The following is a 27,153-nucleotide window of genomic DNA, read 5'->3' on the forward strand; positions in this document are numbered from 1 at the left end:
CCTGAGCGGCACTGCATTGTAATGGGCAGGGCGTATCAATTACTATCAGCTGGACGTCCTGCTCGTCTTGTCCCTTATTTTCATAAAAAAAAATAAAAAAAATAAAAAAATACCATAACTTGTAAGTAAGTTTACCAATGGATTTCATAAGAAAACATAATCATTAAAGTCATACTATGTGCTATGAATGCAACACAACCATAATAAATTTTTTGCACCTGCCGGAATTCGTACCCGTGAACCCTTTCATTATTATATTTTATTATAATTTACATGTGATAGTTTCAAATTTAATTTTTTTTATTTATAGAAATAAAATAATATATATTAGAACAATGATCTTAAAACTAAAAACCTTAAAAAATATAGTAAAATAACTAAAATATATTATTAAAAAAAGTCCCTTTAGGCAAGGTTCCAAAGGTACTAGCACCGTTCCCCCTTTGAATAGTCTTCTAGAATCTTCCGTCTCCTGTGAAGTCGACTAACCTTTTTGCTATTTTCTAAAGAAGCCTTATAGTCAAGACCCTTGGACCAAGGGTAAAATCTTATTTCCTTTCATTTATATATAATATTAGTCATGTTAGGGAATATCTAAGGTGATTACAATCAGTCCAGTTGCAGTTTTACCGTACATATACCTGTTAAAAAGTAAATATAAAAATATATGATAAGTGCCAACCCTACCGGCGGGTAACCCGGACATAAATCAGGCCGGGTCACAGTTTGTTACACATTCCGCAACTAAGTGCTCGTATCAACCACCAATCACATTATGATGTAATCTGCCAAGTGGAACTTCTGAATATTCTGTTCTCTCTGCGTATCCTACATATACTGCCACTTTCCGATAATGAAAACATGTCTCGTGCTAATTCACTAGATGACAAGCCCATTAATTGAATGTGGTTGGAAGATCATATGTTTTGCATAAGTACATAGAAGACGAAAAAGCTATTAATTTTCTCAAAATTGATTCCTTTAGAAATTTTGATGAACTTGAAATCACTTGCGCCGCTTCGGAAACAAATGGTTATGAAAGAGAAGAAACAACTCCAGTATGCTTCACCTGTGTGCATGTAACGGATTTTTCACCGACTTGAAATTCAATCGTAACTAAGCACACTAATCAAGGCTGGTGCCAATATTTTCATAGTTTTGGCCTCATATGCTAACCAGCATCACCAACGACTGCGATGAACATTCTTTCTATAAATCATTGGTAAAAATGCTAATTTTAAATACTTTTGTTTGTCTTTGTTTTGTGAAAATAAGGGACGAGACGAGCAGGACGTCCAGCTAATGGTTATTGATACGCCCTGCCCTTTAAAATGCAGTGCCGCTCAGGATTCTTGAAAACCCCAAAAATTCTGAGCGGCACTACAATTGCGCTCGACACCTTGGAGACATAAGATGTTAAGTCTTAATTGCCCAGTAATTTCGCTAGCTGCCGCGCCCTTCAGACCGAAACACAGTTAACAGCGTACACATTACTGCTTCACGGCAGAAATAGGCGCCGTTGTGGTACCCATAATCTAGCCGGCATGCCGTGCGAAGAGCCTCTCATTGGTGAAACTCTACTCTCTGTCTTGGTCCAACTCAGGTATCTCGAAAACCGCTCATAGATAGCTTTTTAGCGTTAAATTTACTATGAAAATTAAATAAATTTCCGTGCATCAAATCATCGAGTAAATTCGCGGGAGGGGCTGTAAGAAATTAAATGATTTATCATTTTATCAAATGCAGATGGACAATTATTAGTTGTACTTAATACTAAAGTATCCATCCCTACTCTGCGGTTGTACTAATCTAAAGCACCAGTTACCCCATTTGTCAATATACATAGTGGTAAATTATTCCTTTTTTCCCGATATTTCTCCCCCACCCCAATAATACCCTGACAGCCTCATGACGAAGGGCGGTCACCATTAATAACCTTGGACCCGCTCGAAATATTCCTGGATATTCCCGCTGTCTTGTTAAGCGGCCCTTATTTGTGTCTTTTCATGTTAAAAATTGACACTATATATTATATATATTGACATATCTTTCAATTAGCTTCACCTATAATAATTTCGGACGAATTGCTTTATTTATCAGTATAAAAGTACTAGCATTTATGTGATTAAATACAATGTTCATTTATTGCACTATCGTACACAAAAATGGCAATTTATATTACATAAAAACTTTAGAACTTCAGAACTATCACAATTATTTTACATTAAAAAGTTTATCTCTCAGAAAAATCAACTTTAATCCATAATTTCAACGACTGTCTTACGAATATTTGATCAGGTCACGTGTCCTGAGGCGAGTTTTATTATTTAACATTTTATATCCATCCCAAGAAAAGTGATCAACGCCGTTAAAGAAGTTTTCACTTCAAAAAATCCTCCATCTTGGTTCGGCTTGCTGTGAAAGCGTGTTTTACTCTAGTTATTTAAAACTTTATTCATTTTGAAGATATGCCTTTAACTTTGTGAATGGTCGGTCTTAAGAGTTTCTGAAATCAAGAGTCAGCTATAAAAATGGCCACATAGCTGTAGTTTGTGTTTGAGTAATGAGATCCCGAAGCCCCGTGTAGTTGTTAATTACACAGAACAAAGGAACAGGTGTACGGAACCCGTGCGCTATTAGAGATACGTTGTGGCGCGCCTGTAATTTCATTATTTAAGCCAACATTGCCGATACCGAGTCCCTCTGGATTAGACGATGTTAAGTTATAAGCTGAAGCGTTTTTAATATTAACTTTTAAATATACTTTATATTATCAAAACGTTTATTATGTACTGAAGTGATATGACGATTAAAGATTAAAGATAAATATAAAAATTAATGTGTGTTTTGATTTGCCCGATTACTTAAAAACAAAATAAAACTACTTACATCGAAGTACTGTCTTCAAATATGTGTATGCTTCAAAAAAAGTTATAATTAAAATTCAAACAAATTCAAATATTTTTATTTAAAATATGATTCACAATCACTTATTGAACTTCCAAAAACTACCACCCATTCAAAATAGACTGCCTCAAACCTGAGAAGAACGGACGCAAGATACTCAGCTCAAATAAATCTATCTTCATTATTTTAAAGAAGGTAAACATGAAAATGTAAATTATGCTAATATGAAGTATATTTGCCACATTTAGTAATAATCTTTAAAATAAAAATAAAAAATAGAGGTAGGTGCTAGTCAAGTGACATTAAGTTCATAAATTGCCGAGACGACCCAGATGTTCACCTGTTGATAAGTGATACCTGCACCCTGCCCCTCAATGCAGTGCCGCTCAGGATTCTAGAAAAACACAAATTTGTGGGTGGCTCGAATTGCAGTCGTCATATGAAACATATATTATTAAGATTTATTAGCTCAATAATTTCACACAACAACAGCTATCAAATTATGTAAAAATAATTATTTAGTCTTTATATATAATAATATAATATAATAATAATAATAAATAATAATTACTGCTAGATTTTTTTAAACGCGCTTACGGGTCAACTGGTGTTAAGTGATCACCGCCGCCCACATTCCCTTGCAACACCAGAGGAATCACAGGAGCGTTGCCGGCCTTTCGGGAAGGTGTACGCGCTTTATTTGGAGGACGTATCGTCCCGGAAAGACTGCACAAGGAAGCTCATTCCACAGCTTTGTAGTACGTGGAAAAAGTGACTAGATCCAGAGAATAGCATGTACAAACAAAAAAAATGTTTAGCTGCATAATACTAGTATACATTTTTAAACAAAGCATGTTACCCCTATATTCATAATAGTCTGCTAACTTAAAGCTTTGCTAATTCTCACTCTGTCTTCTTCTATTGACCTAAGTCAGAATGAGAAAAAACACTCCTAAGTAAGCGGCTGTTTAAAGTAAGCGGACTATTATGAATAAGGGGGTTAGTGTTTACTGTATTATACGAGGCCTCTTGACTCGTTTTTATTTAATTTCATTTTATCATTTATTTGCCCGCATGCTGTGGCGTACAAATAATAATTAATGATAAGTTGTTAAATTATAGTCTTTATTGAAACAAAACAAATGTTATTCCTATATTTACAATACTATGACTACATAAAATTAAAACTACGTGAAAGCTTACCAAGAATACTGGCAGCATCCGTGTTTGATAGCAAGGCTGATCCGTTGACCGAAATAGCTGCCAGCGCTTGGGTTACCAGTAGCCTTATTGAGGCGCGAAGATAGCACTTTGAACATTCTTAAATTAAGTTGTTAAAGAAATATAAATTTAATACGTATTAATTCAAATCGCCTCAGCTTATGACATGGTGAGTACAGCCTGGGGGCTTCACCTTAGCCACACAAACATTCTGTAATGAGCGCCACGGACGGAAATAATTGAGCACAACCTCTCTTACGCTGTGTGCCGACTTCCTACTGCCTTCTATACAGACTATCTAATTCGTCATTTCTGTTAATGCTTCTTAACATACGCTTGATAGAAGAAGCGACTACATTTCCGCAGGTTTGATCCCCGCCAGCTACTAATCTGCATGTCTATATCTATCTCCTTCTCTTCTTCCACAGGATCACAAGGTACCACAACGGCGCCTATTTCTGCCGAGAAGCAGTATTGCGTAAACATTTCTGTGCGTCCGAAGGGCACCGTAGCTAGTACAATTACTGGGCAAATGAGACAGAATTTTTGGGGCTTTTCATGAATCCTGAGCGGCATTGCATTGTAATGGGCAGGGCGTATCAATTACCATCAACTGAACGTCCTGCTCGTCTCGTCCCTTATTTTCATAAAAAATTAAAAAAAGTTATGTTTACAACTAAGTAGTATGAGTCGTTCTTTTAAATTGTTGGTCGCATATACGATTTCCACTCGTATTAGATTCTAATATACTTTTCAAAAACAAGTGATGTACCAAAATTTGTTCCCATGGCTTTTCTATTGATCATAAAATTAATATAATTTGGAGTGATCCTAATAGCCAGGCGACTAGTATATGTTTGCCACTAATCTGTGACGCCAATAAGTCATTTAAAAGGATTTAACTTCAGTTGATTCAGTGGTTGCATCGATCATTTTGTGCATCGTACACAATATGTGGGCTTAGTCTGTACAGTCGGCATAGAATTGCGATATAAATAGAACATTCATAATAAAAAAAAATCAGTTAACTCTACATGTTCAGGTTAAGCACATACTAACATATATTTAGGTAATAAGTACTTAAATGAATAGCATGACTTTTTATATAGTTATATCAGTGTCATTTTCTGCGTGTATGCAGTAGTGTGCCATTTGTGTTTAAATGTCTGCGTGTTTAGTGAAACATTAGGTTTACTGAAACTTTACATCTTATCCGTGTTTCTCTCTTCTCTCTGGTAGTAATGCCTCACGCATCTCTGAAAGAAAATATCGTTAGAAGTTTAACTATACACCAACAGATATATATATCTATAATCTCTTCGCGATATTTATAACCTAGGTCCTAAAGAATCATTAAGAGAAAAATTTAAAAAAGTAAACATTTAGACTGATGCCTCTCAATGTATTCTTGTTAATGTTCTCTTTTTTTAGATATATATCTGTTAGTGGACCGTTTTTTTATGGAAAAGGAGGATACGAGCATACTGGCACCTGGTCTTAAGTGATCATCGCCGCCCACATTCTCTTGCAAACCAGAGGAATCACAGGAGCGTTGCCTGCCTTTAAGGAAGTTGTATGCGCTTTTTTTGAAGGTACCCATGTCGTATCGTCCCGGAAACACACACGGAAGAAAGCTCCTTGAAAACCGCACTGTGGAGGACCGCCACACATCCACATGGTGGGGATGATATTCGGCTGAGATGTGGCATGTCGTGCGAAAGTGGAATTCGGCTGCAGGAATCAGGTGAAACAGCTCTTCGGAATAGTCGCCGTGATAAATGCGGTAGAATACATAATGAAGCGATGTCTCTACGCAACGCCAAGTTATCCAGCCGTTCACAGAGCACTGGGTTTCTGCCGACCGTACTTTGTAATACCAGGCACAACAAAATGAGAAGCAATTAAAACGTTGATGGATCATCTAAATGGTCGCTGTTTTGACCGATACATTACGACGGCATTACGAGTACGACAGCTATAACTATACGCAGCAAAACACTATTGCCACTCAATCAACAGTTCTAAAAGCCGGATGACTTTGGAGTGAAAATTAAAATAAATATTTATATTAATAATTCTGTGACAATCATAATGTTCACACGAGGAACAAACATAAAGTTGTTACTAAACTTAAACTTTACCGAGTAGTAGGCGTTATGCCTACGTGGAGTTAGTCTTTTATTGGGCGATGTATATGCTTTTAAAATATGATCCCCGAAAATGTACAAAACAAATGTCTTACGAAATTGAATAGAATTGCTAAAAAATGTTTGTGTGAGAAAGGTTATTATAGCATAAACGAATTTCTAAATGATACCACAGACTGGGAATGAAGCAAACACCGTCAGCCCCTTTAATTATAAATGTTTAATGTACGATATTACATTGTAATTCATATTTTTATAAAAAAAAGCCCGCTGAGTTTCTTGCGCCCGTTTTTCTCAGGTCTGAGGCAGTCTCTTTTGAATGGGTGGTAGTTTTGACGTTCAATAAGTAATTTTGAATCCTTTTTTGAATAAAAATATTTGAATTTGAATTCAAAGCTTGCACGCGGAAATAATGCTATTCCGTGGATGTGTGGCGTGGCGTTCCTTCACTGCGCAGTTTTCAAAGAATTTTCTTGAAGTACAAACAATGGAATAAGCTTCCTTGCGCGGTTTTTCCAGGACGATAGGAATCTTAAAAGCTGGCATCAATCCTCTGTTCTCAATATCAGACGCAACAACATAGTGTTGAGGCGGTCAGCGGTCAGCCTCTATTTCATAAAAAGCCAGTGTTATATTGAGTTTTGTAAATATAATTAATACTAGCTGACCCGGCAAACGTTGTTTAACCTTATAAATTAAGTACCTTGTCTCCGCTCATTGTATGATTTGTCATATGTAATTAAATTTCCACTGACTAAATTATTTCTATTGCGAATATATTCTTTTTTTTTTCATTTATTGTTCAAAACAAAGCACACAATAAATTTTTCTACAATTTAATACCACGAAAACCCCTAAAGGGTTTATCTGGTTAAGTTACATTATTATAATTATAATAATTAAATAATGCTATAGTAATACTTACTTTGGTCTTCATATAAATATGTTTATTGTTCTAAATATGTTTTTTTTATGAAGCCTGTATATTTTCCATTCATTTTATATAATATTTCTAGATTATCTGGAAAATCTTTAAAATATAAGGTATCATTATTCTTATATTCCTTATCATTCTTGTGCCATAGATGTTTTTGGTCTTTAGAATGCAAATGTCTTGGATTTTATGAAGTTTCTCATATAAGATAGGTATTTCTAAGTCAAAAACATATAGGTTCCGGATGAGTAATCACAAACATATAATATAATATATTCTTTTCAAACGCTGCATCTTATGGTATAAGTATTATTCCGATCGGATCAGTAGTTTTCCCAGGTTAACGAATAAAAAAACGGCTATCCATCTGTTAGTAAAAAGGCCTAAGGTATTTATTTTCTCAAAATTGATTACTTTAGAATTCTTTTTGATGTCATTTCTAATAAACTACATATTACTACTATAAGCAAGTCCATCCATCCATCCATCCATACTCTGTGGTATAATATAAAGATTTAATTATCTCAAAAATATTTTTTTTTTCAAAATTCGACAATGTAAATACCCAACACAAACATTTTTTGATAAAACCTAAACTTGTCAGTAATAACTTGGTGTATTTCCCCGGTAGTGTTAAGCAAGTTATGTGCGTATACACTAACAAATATAATTAATTACGTGGGTACATAATATCGAATATTTGCTAAGCGGGCCTGACGGAGATTAAGTTAACACAGTTAAGTGTACTTAAGTATTTAGTATTGAGCCAGAGAGGGCAAGTTGCGCGCCTCCCGGATAGTTTAATCTTATAGACAACGCATTACTTAACTGACTTAGGGTGTTTATTTGGGGTGAAAGTTGAAATCAATATATTATTCTTTCGGTAAAAAAAGTTTTATATAAATAATAATATCTAACAGTTGATTTTATTCATTTTCTTCTATTGTTCCTTTATATTACAAAGGATAACAAAATCATAGCGAGAATGTGAAAAAAAAGCGGCTAAGTGCGAGTCGGACTAGTCCATGAAAGGTTCCGTAACATAATATAAAAGTACTTGTAGTTTGTTTTAACTTTAATCGATGTTTTAATAATAGTGTATTTTTTAAGTTAAGTTATTGCTAATACGTTTTATGACGCATTAGAAACTACTTATTAGATCTCGTTGAAACCAATTTTCGGTGGAAGTTTGCATTGTATATGCGATATATTGCAATATAAAATATCGTATATTTTTTTAGTATTATCCTTCTTTTATTTTAGAAGTTACAGTGGGGGGGACACTTTTTACCAATTTGGAAGTGTCTCTCGCGCAAACTATTCAGTTTAGAAAAAAGTAATATAAGAAACCTCAATATTATTTTTGAAGACCTATCCATAGACGTATGGGTTTGATGAATAATTTTTTTGAGTTTCAGTTTTAAGTATGGGGAACCCCCAAAAATTTACTGTTTTTTTTTTCTATTTTTGTGTGAAAATGTTAATGCGGTTTACAGAATACATCTACTTACCAAGTTTCACAGTATAGTTCTTATTGTATTGGAAAAAAGTGGCTGTGACATACGGACGGACAGACAAACAGACATGATGAATCTATAAAGGTTCCGTTTTTTGCAATTTGGCTACAGAACCCTAAAAAAAGAAGCCCGAACGAGATCTAGTTAGTCGTTTTTTTTAATACGTATAAATGATGACAGTTCATTTGCACCGTATGATTTTGAGCAAAGATTTTTTGACCTTTTCCATTTAAATAATTTATTATCAGTTTCCTTTCTACAGAACTTTTATATTATGTTACTTGCTGCTACGGAACCCTTCATGGGCGCGTTCGACTCGCACTTGGCCGCTTTTTTATATAAAAATTAATAACAATTTAAAATCGTACAATAAAATTTATTATTTAATAGCCTGTAGGCGGTCGCTCAATTGTCAATCAGTGGTATCATTTAAAAAGTCATTTATAATACCTATGAAGTAACGGACACACCAACGTTTCAGTACCATCATACAGAATATAACCCACACATACTTCTTTCTGTAAAATAAATACTTCTTTATATGTATGGCGGCCATTTTGAAATCCGCCATCTTGTTTGTAATTGTTTGTTGTTATAACGGAAATAGTAATGTTAAAACAGCTATTGCGGAATAGGGTCTGCTGAAAAAGGCACAGACGCACAGAAGATCGTTACTTACCCGTGACGCCGATTCGAAGTTAACTTGAGTATGGATTTTTGATCCCCGCTACTAGATGAGTCTGAAACACCAATTAAGCTCGTGAAGCGATCAAAAAGTAGAAGTTGAACTTAAATATTGGGGCACCTGGGGTTGGCTGGAACGAAACTTTGTTAACAACTTCCGTCTTATTATCTTCTTATTCTGGCAATTAGCTACTTTCGTTTAGTTTACCACCAACTTTGTTTTGCGTCATCGTTACGCCGCGCCTCTGCGATCTATGAGGTTCCGTACCAGAAGCGTCGATACTTACGAATGTTTTTTTATGAAAATAAGGGATGAGACAAGCAGAACGTTCAGCTGATGGTAATTAATACGCCCTTCCCATTACAATGCAGTGCCGCTTAGGATTCTTGAAAAACCCAAAAATTCTGAGCGGCACTACAATTGCGCTCGTCACCGTGAGAGATAAGATGTTAGGTCCGTTTGCCCAGTAATTTCACTGGCTACGGCGTTCTTCAGATCGAAACACGATAATGATTACACATTACTGCTTCACGGCAGAAATATGCGCCGTTGTGGTACCCATAATCTAGCCGGTATCCTGTGCAAAGTACGAAAATTTTAATGTAAGTGATCAAATAACGACAATAGGGTTTACGTGATGATAGGTGATCACCTCCATGCATAATTAATTCCTTAAGAATTCAAATTCAAAATAGGATTTGAATTTGCCTCGCACCTGAGAAAAGCATGCGCATGAAAATCCCAGTCTTCGTAATAGCTCTCTTTTTAAATTAGTAGGTTCCATTACAAAAATTCTGAGACCGTGTTGTCACCTACACTGAAACCTAGTAAACTTCGCTAAACAAAAGACCCACTTATTCATATAACCCGAGTAGTAGGCATTACAAGTTTATATCTGTGTCTACTGTTAATATTATGCTTATCATAATTACTGGGTAATTCACTCTTATGCTTACATAATATATACATTACACTATCTAGAATATATTTGAAGCAATGACCAATATTTTGATAATATACATACATATTTTATTGAACATAATACTATGAAAAAAACGACCGTAAACTTGCAAGCGGTGTTTATAAAACGTTCAAATTCAGAAGCTAGTAAAGATACTTGGTGACTAATGAATGGTGCTGTATAAACCAGCTTCAACAATATTGTATGATTTAATAGTATAGTTAAGTTTATTCATGAGCCATCGGTAAACGAGGTGCGTGCTGTGCATTAGAAATGTGCCACAGAAATTGGACATGACACTCTAGTTTAGGAATCAGTGAATCTTTTTCATAGCATTACTTTATTACATTTTTTATTAATAATTATTATATATTTATTTTTAAATATAGTATACAATAGTGTTAAGATATTATTATAATGAGCTTATATGTTTTGTTAGCGCTATTCCTAGCATAAAAATATAGTTAATTTCAATATAGTTCCGGGCGAGGGACAATCTGCATTTATGGCGCGTCGGTTAGTAAGATATTAACGTGTACATAAATTTTAATAAGGTAAGGAATAAATATTAACTTGTTATGCCTACTACTAAGTCAAGTTAAGTAATTTTTTGACGTTTTGAAATAATCAAAAGAAAATTTAAAAAACGTTGTTCCAGTAAACTTTACTATAGCATAAATGTCTTTCTAAATGATACCGCCCCGAAGCTATTTAATAAATAAATTTAAATGTTGAGTATTTTGTGCCCCTCTCTTTGATGCAGACATTTCAGAGACATACATCTCTTTGTATGGGTATATTTTAATGTTTTTGAACATTGAGTGAAACAATAACTAGGGCCCATTTATTACATAAATTCATACAGACTATTACATATATTAATATTTTAATTGATATAAATAATAAACAAGACTGAGAAATACAGTTTGTTGGTGAACACGAGTGAACGGGTGACTGGACAACAGAGTCTAAGTAATAGGGATTTCCGTTGCAGTCCTGTGGGTTACGGTTCCGATAAAAACTCTCCTCAGTTCTGCAATTTCAGTCAATCCTAAGCTTCTTGTTTACCTAGATTCCTTTTTTCAAATCTTCTTTCTTCTAAATCAGGCAAATCATCTTGTGTGGTTAATTTTTCACAATACTTGAGGGTTCTAATATAGGGTATGCCTTCGTATTTAAGATGTCTTAATCTGAACGTGTAGCCAGTTCCATAATTTTTCGTTTTAAAATAATTATTATAATCTATACACCATCTCTCTGACTACATCAGAGGTACCGGCCACGTAACGGCGGAGTCAACCATTTTGATATTCCCAATTCCCAATAATGATTCCTCTTGTATTGAAATAGTACGTGACGTCACGAGGCGCCATCTACTGATTGCATTATACATTTATTACGTCCATTAAGGCCAAAGTAATAGAATAACAGGAATTAATGTTTTGGTGGTGGTTTTACTTTAAATAAAACAGCAAAATGTTAGTATGATTCGTGGGAGTCGTGGGTTCCTTACTAATTTGTAAAAAACAAGCCTGATTGAAAATATAATCCCTCACACATAAAATGTTAATTTTTACTTGTAGAAAAAAAATATTCGTTTTTAGGATTCCGTAGCCAAATGTAAAAAAACTGAACCCTTTCAGATTCGTCATATCTGTCTGTCTGTCTGTCCGTATATGTTACAACCGCTTTTTACCAAAACTATAAGAACTATACTGTTGAAACTTGGTAAGTAGATGTATTTTGTGAACCGCATTAACATTTTCACTATATATCTATGGATAGGTCTTCAAAAATGATATTGAAGTTTCTAATATCATTTTTTTCTAAACTTGAATAGTTTGCGCGAGAGACACTTCCAAAGTGGTAAAATGTGTGTCCCTCCCCCTGTAACTTCTAAAATAAGAGAATAAAAAATCTAAAAAAATATATGATGTCCATTACCATGCAAACCTCCACCGAAAATTGCCTTGGACGAGATCTAGTTCGTAGTTTTTTTTATAATACTTATAAGTGATTACAGCTCATTTGCACTGTATGATTTTGAGTAAAGATATTTTGGCTTTCCCATTTAAATAATTTTATATCATTTTCCTTTCTATATAACTTTTATATCATGTTACTTGCAGCTACGGAACGCTTCATGGGCGAGTCCGACTCGCACTTGGCCGCTTTTTTTTCCACTTGAATATTGTGCGGTCAATGACACTTATGCGCTTTGCGTTACCTGCCGACAACTACAGATTACCCATGTTTTACTTTTCCTTAACATGATTTTACCTTGTTCCTTGCGAGACTACGTTATCAAAAGTCCTGAATGGGCCTTTACGGGTTGTTATATTAAACTAGCTTTTAACCGGGACACCGTGTGCGTTCAATAGTTACTCAGGGCAGAATTTTTTATTTTTTATATACTCACTTCGCAAATAATACACAACAAACTGCTGTGGTTAATACATTTATACAAGCTACCAACTATAGAACTTTCATCCCCCTGTTTCACCCCACACAGGTCTAAATTTTAAAAATGCTAGAACAAATATTTATTTATTTCTTATCATGTGCCTAAATACAAACTATGATGGTGTTATTTTCGATAGTGACGAACTTTCATACAAGCTTCCACCCCCTAGGTAAACCCCACCAAGCCTTTTATTCGCGATAAAAGTAGCCTAGTCCTTTCCTAAGCTCTTGTCTATCTCTGTACTAAATTTCATCAAAATCGTTCCAGTGGTTTAAGCGTAAAAGCGTAACAAACAAACTTACATTCAAATGTATAATATTAGTAGGGATGTTTATGGTTCTTGTAAGTATTTCAAAGCTTTAAAGAAACACCTATCAGCAAAAGTTACAATGTTCAGAGGCTTAAATAATTCTCGTCTCATATATGGTTACCGGGAATAAATCTAAATGCAGCACTTTTTTAATGATTCCTAAACGTGCTTGCACACTTACCGGAAGTAGTAAAGGTACTACCACACCTTACTCACTGAGTCCGCAACCGTTTCTATTTACGATGTTACCAGATTTATATTTTTATATTACAGTGTAATACGCTCAAAGATTATAGAATTTCTAAAAAACTGTCTGTTTATGTGCTTTTATAATATTAATATACAAAGGAATATTTTTTCTTAAACTATCATATATTTCCATATTCAAATGAAGGGTTATAAGAAAAACGTTTTCAGACTCTCTCTAGTATTTATTCCGTTTTGAGTAAATTTAAATTAACTGGATCATAACTTTATTTTTATGAATATACAAGCGGACCCGACAGACTTCCTGTACACACGAGTTAAATTTGAAAAATCGTTCCAGACATTAGAAGGAGATCACTAACATACGTAGGACAATTATATGTCGACTGTATTGAGAATCTTAACCAACCTCAAATTCACTGGAACACTCTAAGAAAATCATAAAAATAGATCCAGCCATTTAGGAGGTAGTTCACTGTCAACACACGTACAGAAGAATTATATATATAAAGATTAACGGTATGTTTTCATACTTTATTCCCTGAGCATTGAATTTGATTTCCCATCATATCATACTATCCACCTAGCTCGCTATTACAAAAATAGGTCAGTTTGAAGTACACATTAAGTTAAATTGCTGGTATATATGAAAGATTACCAAAAAAGTTTCACGTGCTTCATAATTACGACGTAAAGTGCTTTTAAATTGGTAACATAGTCGTAACGTTCATTTAAATTAACGAAAATAATTGACCAATTAGAGAGTTTCAGACTTCACACATCAAATAGGCAATTTGAAAGCGTTAGGCGTTCCGTCGACCAGCTACATTATTATAAAATATCTTTTTATAAAATATGTATAGCCAATTCATTAGGTTTTATGGAAAATCTTTTACTTATATTATTTACTAGCTGACCCGGCAAACGTTGTTTTGCCATATAAATTGTATTTATGTTTTCCTTGCTAGTTGATAAGAGATGGCGCTAGTTGTATTCATTAGCAACAATCACACTTCTTTTATATTTTGTATAATTCACACTATAGTTTTATAAATTATAGCCTATTTGTTATTCTGTTATGTAAACTATATTATTGTAAAGTTTCATCAAAATCTATTCAGTAGATTTTGCGTTAAAGAAGTTCAAACATACATCCAGACATACAAACTTTCACATTTATAATATTAGTAGGATTGAAATTAATTGACATTCGTGTAGTTAATGAACTTATAAATTATTTTATTTCCGTTTGTTTATTTGACGAGTCACAAATGATAAAAAAGGAATTGTTTGCTTCTTATGATTGCTGGTTGATGACTTCGAATTAATCAATGACTGATAAAATGATACGCTTCTTCACAAAGGTTTATATAGTAATAATAAATAATTATTAAGATGGAATTTCTCTCTACCCTATACGATAGTCTTTCACAACCTTTTTGAAGTAACACTTCTTTAGGCGCTTTATGTAAAAATGATGAGAGTCAAATTTTAAGATGCACGCGCATAGCTGTAACAGAAAAGTAACATGTTGAAGTTGGTTCCTAAAATTTTCTGACGTTTGCATCATTCGTTTTTTTTTTTTTTGGAGTCTTCGTCCATTATTAGGACAGGCGAAGGGTTCAAGCCCATACAGCCGTATTCATTTTTTAATAGTTAACTGTCAAAGCCATCTTTGCGAGATTTTTACGAAATTGTTCTTCCTAAAAACTTAGAATAGCACGAGGAATAAATGATTTTAATGATTTTTGCTTCGTTAGGCCAAAGAAGTATAACTTTTTGCGTGCATACATAAGTACAAACACACTTTTTTTTAAATGGCGGATGTAGTATACTATAAATTATTTCTCTACTTTCTCCGAAAACTGTCAGAATGACTATTATATAATAGCGCATAGTGTGGCACGGCCCTTACAAAGCGACGGAAAGTTCGCGGAACTAGTTTACGAGCGCCACATCCTCCAGATCGCTTTATAGCTAACTACCCGCGTTTTAATTACCACTTAACACGCTTTTGTTACCCTTCCCCCCACCCCAAACCCCAACCCGCTCCCCCCTTCTTTGTCACGGCGCGGGCGTTCCTCGCCTGAAACTTTTCTGTTGTTACTTTTATAACAGAGCCAGCAGGCTTTTATTTGAATATTTTACCTTTGTTTTAAAATCCTCTTTATGTCCATAGATTCAATATCACCTTTCGGAAGAACTAATGGTTGGGTGATATTTAATGTCTACATAAAGATGTATATCTCATATAAGAAATCAATCTGTCTTATAATTTAACGCAGTGTAAAGTTACTCCAAGTTTAAAATTAATTCTCCCTGTCATGTAATTCTGTAGTGACAAAGGTTTTATCAAAAGAAATTACTGAGCCCATGAGACTTAACATCTTATGTCTCAATGAGACGAGCGCAGTTGTAGTGCCGCTCAGAATTTTTGTGTATTACTAGTATCCTGAGCGGCACTGCATTGTAATGGGCAGGACGTACTATTAGCTGAACGTCTCGACCCTTATTTTCATAAAAAAAAGGTAAGATAAAGACAAGAAGTTATAAACTTGTAATAACTTTAATTTGCGTTTATTCATAACACATAATGTATGTGCGTATGTTCGGCGGATTTTTTTGCTGATTACCATGGGCGGTTGGTTGATGCGGGTCACCACTTCATATCACATGAGCCTCTTGCCCGTTTGCCCCCTCTTATAGAAAAAAATATGCCAATAACTCTAAACTGGCATGGCAGGAATTATTCAGGTTAGCCCAGCGAGTGATCCTGTTAAATTTGGTAGATGAGCAGAACATTTTATTGGCAAGGTCGCACTAAACTAAAATTAGAAAATATCAATGGTAATAATTGATAATAATATTCGCAACACTTCCCTTCACATTCGCTTTATCTACCTCAGCTTCAACATTTTCTTTTCAATCAGAAACATCACTTGTCCAAAAATCTAAATAAAACCCAGAAATATTTTTAATTCCCGCCTTTGTGTCGCCAACTCGCCATGCCAAGAGAGCCAAATCAAGACAAAAAACAAATAACGAAGATGATATCTGTCTAGGCATTTTACTAGGATTTATAAAAATCACACTACTTTTTTTAATGAAAATAAGAGACGAGACGAGCAGGACGTTCAGCTGATAGTAATTGATACGCCCTGCCCATTACAATGCAGTGCCGCTCAGGATTCTTGAAAAACCCCAAAAATTCTGAACGGCACTACAATTGCGCTCGTCTCCTTGAGATATAAGATGTTAAGTCTCATTTACCCAGTAATTTGACTAGCTACGGTGCCCTTCAGACCGAAACACAGTAATGTTTACACATTACTGCTTCACGGCAGAAATAGGCGCAGTTGTGGTCCCCATAATCTGGCCGGCATCCTGTGCAAAAGAGCCTCCGAGAGAAAGAGAGTAATAAATAATTTATACTGATCTTTCAAATTACTAGAACTTGCCTAGTAAACAATTGGTGTGTACTACTCTATTACGCTATTTTATAAAATAAGAAGACTAATTAATATACAGTTCCCCTGAAAGTGATCACCGCCGCTAACACTCCCATAGATCATCAGAGGATGTATCGAAATAACTGCACTGATTTTGACTCGATATTCTATTACATTTTAGTAAAAATGTTAGTGTTCCGCACGTAAGTTTTTACGATTCCAATTGCCAAGTTAATAAAATCCATGCTCGGGCGCGGACGAGCTTTCGTTTAAGCTATGAGAACCGTCGATGAGGAAGTAATAGTTCGTAACTACTTAATAAAGCTATTAAAGCTAGTTCAGGTTTCAATAAATGTTCATTTGTCCTCACAAATGGGAGCTTAGAATCAAAAGCAGAGTCGGATTCCTTAGCGTCTTAGGCGCACTCAACCTTATGGTCACTAGAAGAGCCAAGTCTTATTATATTTTAAAATAACATTCTGCCCAACGCTGTGAATCGTTTAGCAAAAAGAATACATTAATGTATTAAATTAATAGGCAAAAATATTCTTCTGATATTCATTTAAAACTTTTTTTAACGAGGAGGACATACATTCACAGGGACTGTGGGACACAACCACTTAGACCATCTTCTACTGAGTTTGAAGTTGGCCAAGTTTGGTAAAACCCACTAAAACTTCCTCGAACCTCATCAAGTTTCCCTGATTGCGAGGTTTTCCGGGATCTTTACAGGGAATTTCACCGGTAAACCTCGGGGAAAACCAAAATTCATTTTAAATCCTAACCTAACCTATCTTAGTGAGAACCTAAATTTGTTTCTTTTGCCATTTGCTACGATTAAACCAGCTTAGCTTAGGGTGAAATTAGAAAGCCCACACTAGATTATCCTAGTTTAATCTAGCTTACTAGCTACCCTGAAAAACGTACTATGATAATATAGTAATGCGTTAAAAAGAGCCTTCAAAAATCTTTTAACTACTTCTAGTAGTTGTATATCTTTGATTGCTCAGTGCCAATGGCAGCGTCGAGCACAGACGCCTTAGGAAATGAAATTCCACCGCGGTCAAATAATTCTAGTACTTACGTTATTGCGATGGATTTGCGTTCTCTGCGATATTAAAACCTCGATAAAGTGCTCAAGTGCGATAAAAAATATCATATAATGCGCGATGCGAATGTGTTTAATTTATTAATTTTCACGGGAATACGAAGCGCCGTACATAATACCTAATGACCCTGAAGTAAACACCTAACGAAATAATGAACCGAAACTCCCATCAGTATTGCAAGATAGCTATGACTGGGGCAGCCTTATAAAAGCGGCCAAGTGCGATTCGGAATAGCCCATGAAGTATTCCGTAGCAGCAAGTATCATAATATAATAGTTAATATAATAGACGTATTACAAAAAAACTTCTTTCTAAATCTATTTCTTTCAAAGCAATTTTCGGTGGAAGTTTGGATTATAATGTACATCGTAAATTTTTTTTAATTTTATAATTTTCTTATTATAGTATTGTAACTTACAAGGGGGGACACATTTTACCACTTTGGAAGTGTCTCTCGCGGAAACTATTCAGTTTAAAAAAATGATATTAGAAACCTCAATATCATTTTTGAAGACCTATCCATAGATACACACATATGGGTTTGATGAAAAAAAAATTTTGAGTTTCAGTTTTAAGTATGGGGAACCCCCAAAATTTATTGTTTTTTTTTCTATTTTTGCCAAATGGAAGGAATCATAATTTTTGGCTTAGATACATGTCAAGTTAAAGGTTTATAATTTTACATTTCAAACACAGAATACTATGAAGTCGATTTTACCAGTTAAGAAAGAGTTTGCTTTGGCGATTCAGTGGTTTATTTTCTTCTTCTCATGAAGGACATTTTCTCCTTAAACTTTAGACTAGAAACTCAAATGACTAATAACATTTCTTCTTTATCCTAAATTTATAAATAGGAATGAAAACTTGTAATAACCAGACACTCGAACCCGCGACCTCTCGGTTTCCATCCGAGCGCTCTTCTCGAATCATAAATCTTGTATGCTTTGTTCAACTCTTAGGTTGTGGCTCCATCTACAGGATCTACTTCATAGTTGATAACCTGCTCAACCCCAATAATTGATTTTTAGGAAATTGACTTGATATGTCGCGCTCTTTCAATTCTAAACAATTAGTTATTTTTGAAATGATAATCCGCACTTCTCAAGATTTAAAATTTTAATTTATAAAAAAAAATTTTTGGTTTATATATTAATTTATCCCAGAAGTGAGGAATATCTTATATATAAGGTTTATGACCTGATACTTCAACCCCCTCTACCTATGAGACCTGCCGGTAGTATTTAAATTTATTAAAAAGGATAATGGTAAATTATTTTTCACTACCCACGTCACATTATCAGTAAGTTAAATAAAAGTTCTATTGAATGCTTAATTACTTTACTAGTACTTCAAGTTTGTATCAACAAATTGTCATCAAACGAACGACTGTGTCTAAATTAATTACTGAGTGAGACATACGGGTGGTCGCCGGAACTACGACCCCGCCGACACAAGAAATATGTAGACAGATTTAAATTAAAATATTGTAGTATATTTATTATTCAAACAAAACAAATCTTATAACTATATTTACAATACTACGACTACATAAAATTAAAACTATCATTACGTGGAAGCGTACCAAGAATACTGGCAGCATTACCGCGTTGGATAGCAAGGCTGATCCGTTGACCGAAATAGCTGCCAGCGCTTGGGTTTCCAGTAGCCTTATTGAGGCGCGAAGATAGTATTTTGGACATTCTCCGCGCCTCTGGGCCCCACGGGCCAAGTGTCTCGACACCAAACGGCACAAAGATGTATGACTCACTGAGACCAACATATTTGCGACGCTTGCTGTCTTCGGCAGTCGAAGCAGCAGCCCCAGCACCAACTGACGTAACTTTATATAGTTTTAATTTTACGTAGTCGTAGTATTGTAAATATTGTTATAAGATTTGTTTTGTTTGGATAATAAATATACTATATATACTTACTTAAATATTGTAGTTAAAATTTAATTTAATAGTGATTTATTGAAAGTCTGAATGTACCTTAATTTACCGGTGGGAGGCTCCTTTGCACAGGATGCCGGCTAGATTATGGGTACCACAACGCATATTTCTTCCATGAAGCAGTAATGTGTAAACAATATCATGTTTCAATCTGAAGGGCGCGGTACCTAGTGAAATTACTGGGCAAATGAGACTTGACATATTATGTCTCAAGATGACGAGCGCAATTGTCGTGCCGCTTAGAATTTTTTAGGTTTTTCAAGAATTCTGAGCGGCACTCCATTGTAATGCGCAGGGCGTATCCATTACCATCAGCTGATCGTCCAGTACGTATTGTCCCTTATTTTCATAAAAAAATCTATTTTGAAAAAGTTGGTTGAAACCAACTTAAAATTTACGGTTACGGTCATGTGTTCGATAAATAAAATTCAAATTATCAAATGGTTTCGGTGTGCTTCGGGGCTTTTAATATTTTTCTACTCATTTGCTAATTTGTCATAACAATTTGCAGGAAACTGGAATTACCGAATAAATAAGTTCGTTCGTTCGTCGTCGACCATTCACTAATTCAAACGTGTTGTAAATGTAAAAAGTATAAATTGTGACATTCATAAGAGTCATTTTCTTGACCTAAATTATATTTGATTTGATTAAAATCAAAATAATACAGTAAACCTTCGCCTTCGTTGAAGTTCGATTAAAATGATCCGGCAAATCAAATTTGATTTAAAAATTCACTGTGAAATCTATAAGTTACGCACGAAAATTCAATTTTTGGTTCTCACGCAATGAGGAAATTATTGAACTTGATTATTTTTTACTGAATTGAATATTATAATTTTCAATATAAATACATATTTGAGTTTGAAATTCTATCTTCTAATATATAAAATTCTCATGTCGCGGTGTTTGTAGTTACTAGTACTTCGAAACGGCTTGACCGATTCTCATGAAACTTTGAGTGCAAATTGGGTAGGTCTGAGAATCGGACAACATCTATTTTTCATCCCCCTAAATGTTTTTAAAAATTAAAAAATACATACAACTTCAATTTTTCACAACAGTTACTTTTGTATCGCGATTTTAATATCGGCAATGCAACGTTTGCTGGGTCAGCTAGTTTTCTATAAAAATGCGTTTCACTAATAATTTAAGATCAATTTTGAATAATTGTAAGTAAATTAAAAATAAACCCACGTTCTGTCTATATTTCTCTGTTGCTTGAACTATGGAAGTTCATAGAGGTAATAGGTTTAATCACTCCACTAAGTAACATTAAGATTACAATCATAGCGATGTGTTGTATGTTGGGGAATATATTAATTGAGATAAAATTTGAGCTTTATTAATGTTCCTTTAGTTAATTGTAGATAGGTTATTTAGTTTTCTGAATTCCGTACCTACCCTAATTGAAAAAATGGAATTCTTGTATAATCCCTTCATTGTCTAATATCATCATTAGAATCAAGCCATTTTATCTCAGAAACTAGTAAGGGTTTAAATGTTGGAAATACCGCTCAATTTTCACGTTGCAGACCGTTGATGTCAAATTATTACTGTCTTTCGGTCTGAAGAGCGCCGTAGCTAGTGAAATTACTGGGCAAATGAGACTTAATATCTTATATCTCAAGGTGACGAGCGCAGTTGTAGTGCCGCTCAGAATTTTTGCGACTTTCAAGAATCTTAAGCGGCACTACATTGTAATTGGCAGGGCGTATCAATTACCCTCAGCTGAACGTCCGGCTCGTCTCGTCCCTAAAAAAAAACTAAAAGAAGCTGAAATATCTGAAATTAACCTTAATGCTCAATACCCTTTTCCAGACGATTCGGCATGGTGGAGAAGCGGTTCTGTGTGGAGGGGGGTTCTCGGTGCGGGCGGGGCGAGGGCCTGTTCGTGTTTGCCGCGGAGGGGGGGAGGGAGTTGGCTGAGCTGCTCAGCTTGTACAGCCACGAGGCACAGTCCAGACTCAGCATCGCTTCCAGATGTGGATCAGGTAAGAGGACCGCTCAACATCATCATCATAATTTCAACCGGGAGACATCCACACATAAAGGCTTCACCCAAAGTTCGCCATGACGATCGGTCCTGCGCGGTCCTCATCCAACCTATTACGGCGATCTTGACCAGATTCTCAGTCAATCTTGTGGGGGACAACACTATGTCTTCCGGTACGTGGTCGCCATTCGAGGACTTTAGTGTCGAAACGGCCATATTTTGTCGATCGAGCCCTACCCTGCCCAGTGCCACGTCAGTTTCTCTCTCGCAGGGAAACTCCGAGCATAAAGCCTTCTCCATTGCCCTCTGAGCGAGCTTGCTCATAAGGCCCATAGTTGGATCGCTCAAATGGGTTCAAATTAATTAAAACACCTCCTTATCTATGTTTTATGGATTAGAAGGACAAACGGTGTCCCCTGTCTGATGGTATATGACTAGCGCCGCCCATTCTCTCTTGTCCATTGTGGCTTAACGCCAAACACCCAGATGGGGTTATTGTGTTTGATTTGTGGTGAACTTTTTGCGTAACATAAGATTTCAATCATCAGCCCTATCAAAAAAGACGACAAAAAATGAAGGCCAGATGAAGTTCGTTCAAAAAATAGAGAATTAGGGAATTTGCTTTTGAGCAACTCATGAAGGAACAAAACTTGTATAAATGATAAAATTATATTGGGAAGTAGGTTCGTCGAAATACGAAATACGAGCAAAAACATGAGCTTCGAACGAAACGGAACGAAAAAACATATTATTTTCTAACATAAAATCTTTTGAAGTTCGTTGTGAAATTTAGAAGACAATTTAGACATCCAAAAGAATCTGTAATAGCAACTTTTTCTAGAACCTGATATTTTCACGAACTCTATCCACGCTATTACTTATAGAATAATTTATGAGAATTTTCTCTATTTTTTAAGTAAATACAGCCTATGTTAATGATGACTGATGTAGTTTTATAATAAATTGCAAGAATTCTTTAAATCATTCAATCATTACAAACACACATAACCGTATAAATAATCAGATATTTTCTCCTTATAATATTATTTTATATTAAGTCGAACGCAGCACTTAAGTAAATGGACAAAGGCTGCAAACGGTTAAGTGCTTCGAGACTTTAATTTCCATTCGTTAAGCCTATCACCCGCATTATGACCAACATTATAACAAGTACAAAGCATTTACATTATAAACAACGTTCTACAATTGTTTTGATTGAAATTTAAAATATTTCGTCTTGTACTAACTTGTTTCATGATCTTACCTCTGCTTCAAAGGTAATCTAATATATTTGTATAAATCGGCTAAATGCAAATAGAAATAACACATATTATGGTTCAAACATTGTTATTTGCACGGCGGCCATATTTTAATTAGTCATCATTTCAGACAAAATTTCAGTTAACTATTATAGATTATGAGACACCCCGACAAACGGACACGGACACAGACAGACCGAAGTACGGAGTCTTAGTGATGGGGTACAAAACTTAAATTTGTTTACGGGAAAAATTACATGATCCAAAATTCTGTCATGTCACTTGTAGACAGACTCATTAGCTCAGCAATTTCACCTTCAAACCGAAACACAAAAATGCTCGCACATTACAACTTGACGGTAAACAAGGTATTAAGGAATCATTCAATGACCATTTAATTATATCTCTTTATTTCAGTTCTTGAGAAACGTTTCTCGGACACAAGCTCGTGCATGGATGACTGTTTCCACCAGTCCATGCGTTCTGTCTCGCCGTCCTGGGCTGGTCCCACGAGCCAGACGATGCACTGCCTCTCCGACCTGGACTCGAGTATGGAAAGCAACGATAATTTCAGAAGACCGACTTCCCTGCCGAGGTGTTCCACTTGTATTGGCAAAATGAGCCATCTGACAAGGTGAGTGTATAAAAAATTTCAGCTAGTTTTTGTTAGGTCAATTGTCGTCCGCAGCTTAGAGAAACTCTTTAAGAAAAAAGCGATTCACTCGATTCTATGAATCGTGCAGTCATTGACAGATTGACAGATGACAGCTATAATCTTGTAGAAAACGGAAATAGCCGAAATCCTCTACGTTTTAAACAACTGTTTCAAACTTAGCAAGATTATACTTCGCGGCCAATCGCCATACTGTAATTTAAATAGAAATAAATCTCCGACTAAGAATCATCTCAACTCGACCTGGTCGCAGAAATTAATGATGTCAGCTACCAAAGTTTGAATGAGTTTAGATAGTTGATCAAAGCATACAAGATTTTATCAACGATACGTCACTCGAACGGTTGGCTCAGTAGGAAAGAGCGCTCGCACGGAACTCGAGAGGTCACGGGTTCGAGTCCCGCATCGTTCATAAAATTATGTTTTTCAAATTTTATTTGTATATTAATCCCGGAAGTAAACCGCACTTCCGGGATTAATATACAAATCATAATCAATCATTAATATACAAAATCACTTTAAAAACATAAAAAATTGTTAAGAATGAGTTAAAAATTAACAAATTATGTACAATGTGTATTAATAAATTTGTAGATCGTCAACAATGAACACTCCGGGATCCATGATGTCTCCAGTGTGGACCATGGACAACATCATGGAGAAGAGATCAGACTCCGACCGCGCCTCGATCTACTCTCGCTCCAGCGGGAGCGCTTCCGAGTACTCTGTGCCCAGGGGCGCCTGTCTTATGGACAAGAGTTTCGATTCCAAACGTGCCAGCCCCGTAGGATGCTGCACACCCACCATTCCAGTGAAGGTTGGAAACTCCTGCCAGTGCTGGCAGCAGACGAAGCCCTGTTCCTGTAAGAAGAAAGTGTTTAATGGACCTTATGAGAATTACGACGTGCCAAAGACCCCAATGCCTCTAATTCAGGTATGTCTAAATACAAGATAGTTGGAAGATCTAACATTGCTTATTAATAATTCAAACCAAATAAGTTTTTATGTAGAAATACAGTATCGTAGCCTTTTTTTAATATTATGATCATGTATCCAAATGAATATCTCTAAATAGTTTATTTTTAATGATTCCGTCCGCAGAAAAAAGGATATTTATAAGACTAGAGAAATAATAATATCTGATACAAAAACTGTCTTCAAGTTTAAACAAAAAAGTGTCTGTGTACTTGTATGCACGCAAGAAGTTATACTTCTTTGGCCTAACAAAGCAAAAATCCTTAAAATTATTTATTCCTTGTGCTATTCTACGTTTGTAGAAAGAACAATATTTTAAAAATCTTGCAAAGATGGTTTTGACAATTGATTATTACGAATACGGCTGTACGGGCTTGAGTCCTTTGCCTATCCCAATAATGGACGAAGAAACTAAAAAAAAAATAACGAATGTCGCAAACGTCAGAAGATTTGGTTGATAGGAACCAACTTCACCCTGTTACTTTTGTGTTACAGTGAAGCGCGCACATCTTAAAATTTCACTCTCATCATTTTTTCATAACGCCCTAAAGAAGTATAACTTCTCAAAGTCAAAAAAATTAAAAGTACGACCACTTGAGAGAGCACTGCTGCAAATGAATCATTATCTATAATGTAGGTAATCCCATCTACCTAAAATACATACCTTTTTGTTAATTTTTTATATTCTAAGATCTATATTTTAATGGTAATTTTCATTATTATAACACTAGAAATTAGGGATTGCTTGTAACTAATTCTAGTAGGCTTAATAAGATACATAATAGCTTTAAGGGTAAATGTATACACTTTTATAATAAAGTCCCAGCCACTGTTCAGGCATTATCTATAAATAAATGATTTATTAAAAAATGGCTCTGTCGTTGAACCCACTACTCCACAACTGAATGTCTAAGTGATCGGATAGCCTGGGACTAGATTATGATTATTTTATAGCAATAGCAATGACAGTACAATATTGTCTATTAAAAAGAGCGCAAAAGAAGGAATCCTCGGAGAGTTTCTAGCGCCCCTTCTTCTGTCTCAGAGCGCCATTTGTTTTACGAAGCGGTAGTAGTATGTAGTATATTATAAATGCCTTTTATGCCTTTTTAGATATTAAATTAAACTGATCCCAGTTTAATGTAGGGATTTGATCTTTATATTTATAAAAGTTGTTATTACCTTTGCATTACAGGAGCATCCAGTTTCGACAGATGTTCACACTGCTGCATCCAGCTTGTACGATACACCAAAGAAACTAAAATGCCTCATCGGACATTCATGTGGCTGCAACCATGAAACCAAAAACGACGAAAACCAAACAGAAACCAGTGCTAACAACGAACAAACGAACTACGCCAATTTATCTCCACCACCGAAACCGCCACAGATTGATTTAACAAACTACGCAAACATTGACAGAGCTACGTTAGAAGAATTCGAAAACTCTTTGCGAATTCTCAGAAGTGCCGGTTTCAGCCAAGAAGAATTAGATGCTCTCGACGACATCCCAGAGCACGATGACGATTTATCGTCAACAACAACGAACACTGTTCATATGCCTACAGAATATTGTAACGATCATATTAGCTACATGCATTTGGAAGAGAGTAGTATGTCCAGTAACAGTAAACATCTGTCAGATAATATAAGCAGGATTAGTCACTTCTCCGATCCGACGCATTCAGAAACGGACAACACGACAAGCACTCGACGTTCGAGCTCAGCCGACTTTACTAAACGACTCGACGATGAATATCCAGTTTGTTTCACGCCCACAGTGATCCGGAGGACTTGCAAAACCGAGTGCATTACCGAAGGCATTCCTGTGAGCAATCAAAATGATTTCAAACAGCCTGAACCGAAAGTAGAGAACGCCTTAGTTGCTAGATTTCGCGACGCAGTGAAAATTAGAAGATCATCAAGCGTTCCCAGCAAATCGGACAAGAACAGGGATTCTTCGAGTTCAAATGATTCAGGAGTTTCAACCGGCTCCCTGAAACACCATAAAGGGGACTTTAATGAGTTTGAATCATCCATGAACAATTCGAAAGCGACGAAGAAATACGTCAAGAACAAACCGTTCAGAAACACACTAATGCCAGTGCATGGGCCGTTTCTGAAATCTAGTTCGTCAGACCCGCTGAAGAACTTAACATTTCAATTTGAAGAAGTCGCAACGATGACCAAGTCTAACTCTTGCGAAGCGGAGACGTTGACGAGGAGAAAGAAGAAGAACGGTAAGTTCTTGCTGTCTTTAGATAATTTAGGTATAATCGCGCGTTGACCTGGGAACCGGCTTATCGGCGATTTTAGAGATGTCAAGTTAAACTAACTTCAATGAGCTAACGTAACGCAGAAGTTAATGATAGAACAAGTTTCCGTTC

General features: G+C 35.5%; 1 protein-coding gene across 1 annotated transcript in view; it reads left to right on the forward strand.

Annotated features, from left to right (window-relative positions):
• Positions 1-27,153, forward strand: part of LOC126973856 (uncharacterized) — a 168,790-nt gene that overhangs the window by 136,963 nt on the left and 4,674 nt on the right. The window contains exons 6-9 of the mRNA XM_050821203.1: positions 21,685-21,857; positions 23,536-23,752; positions 24,386-24,725; positions 25,962-27,006. Coding sequence (XP_050677160.1) covers positions 21,685-21,857; positions 23,536-23,752; positions 24,386-24,725; positions 25,962-27,006 — 1,775 coding nt within the window. The remainder of the gene's footprint in view (positions 1-21,684; positions 21,858-23,535; positions 23,753-24,385; positions 24,726-25,961; positions 27,007-27,153) is intronic.

Source organism: Leptidea sinapis, chromosome 30 (genome assembly GCF_905404315.1).
Source record: "Leptidea sinapis chromosome 30, ilLepSina1.1, whole genome shotgun sequence".
In the NCBI taxonomy this organism is placed as follows: domain Eukaryota; kingdom Metazoa; phylum Arthropoda; class Insecta; order Lepidoptera; family Pieridae; genus Leptidea; species Leptidea sinapis.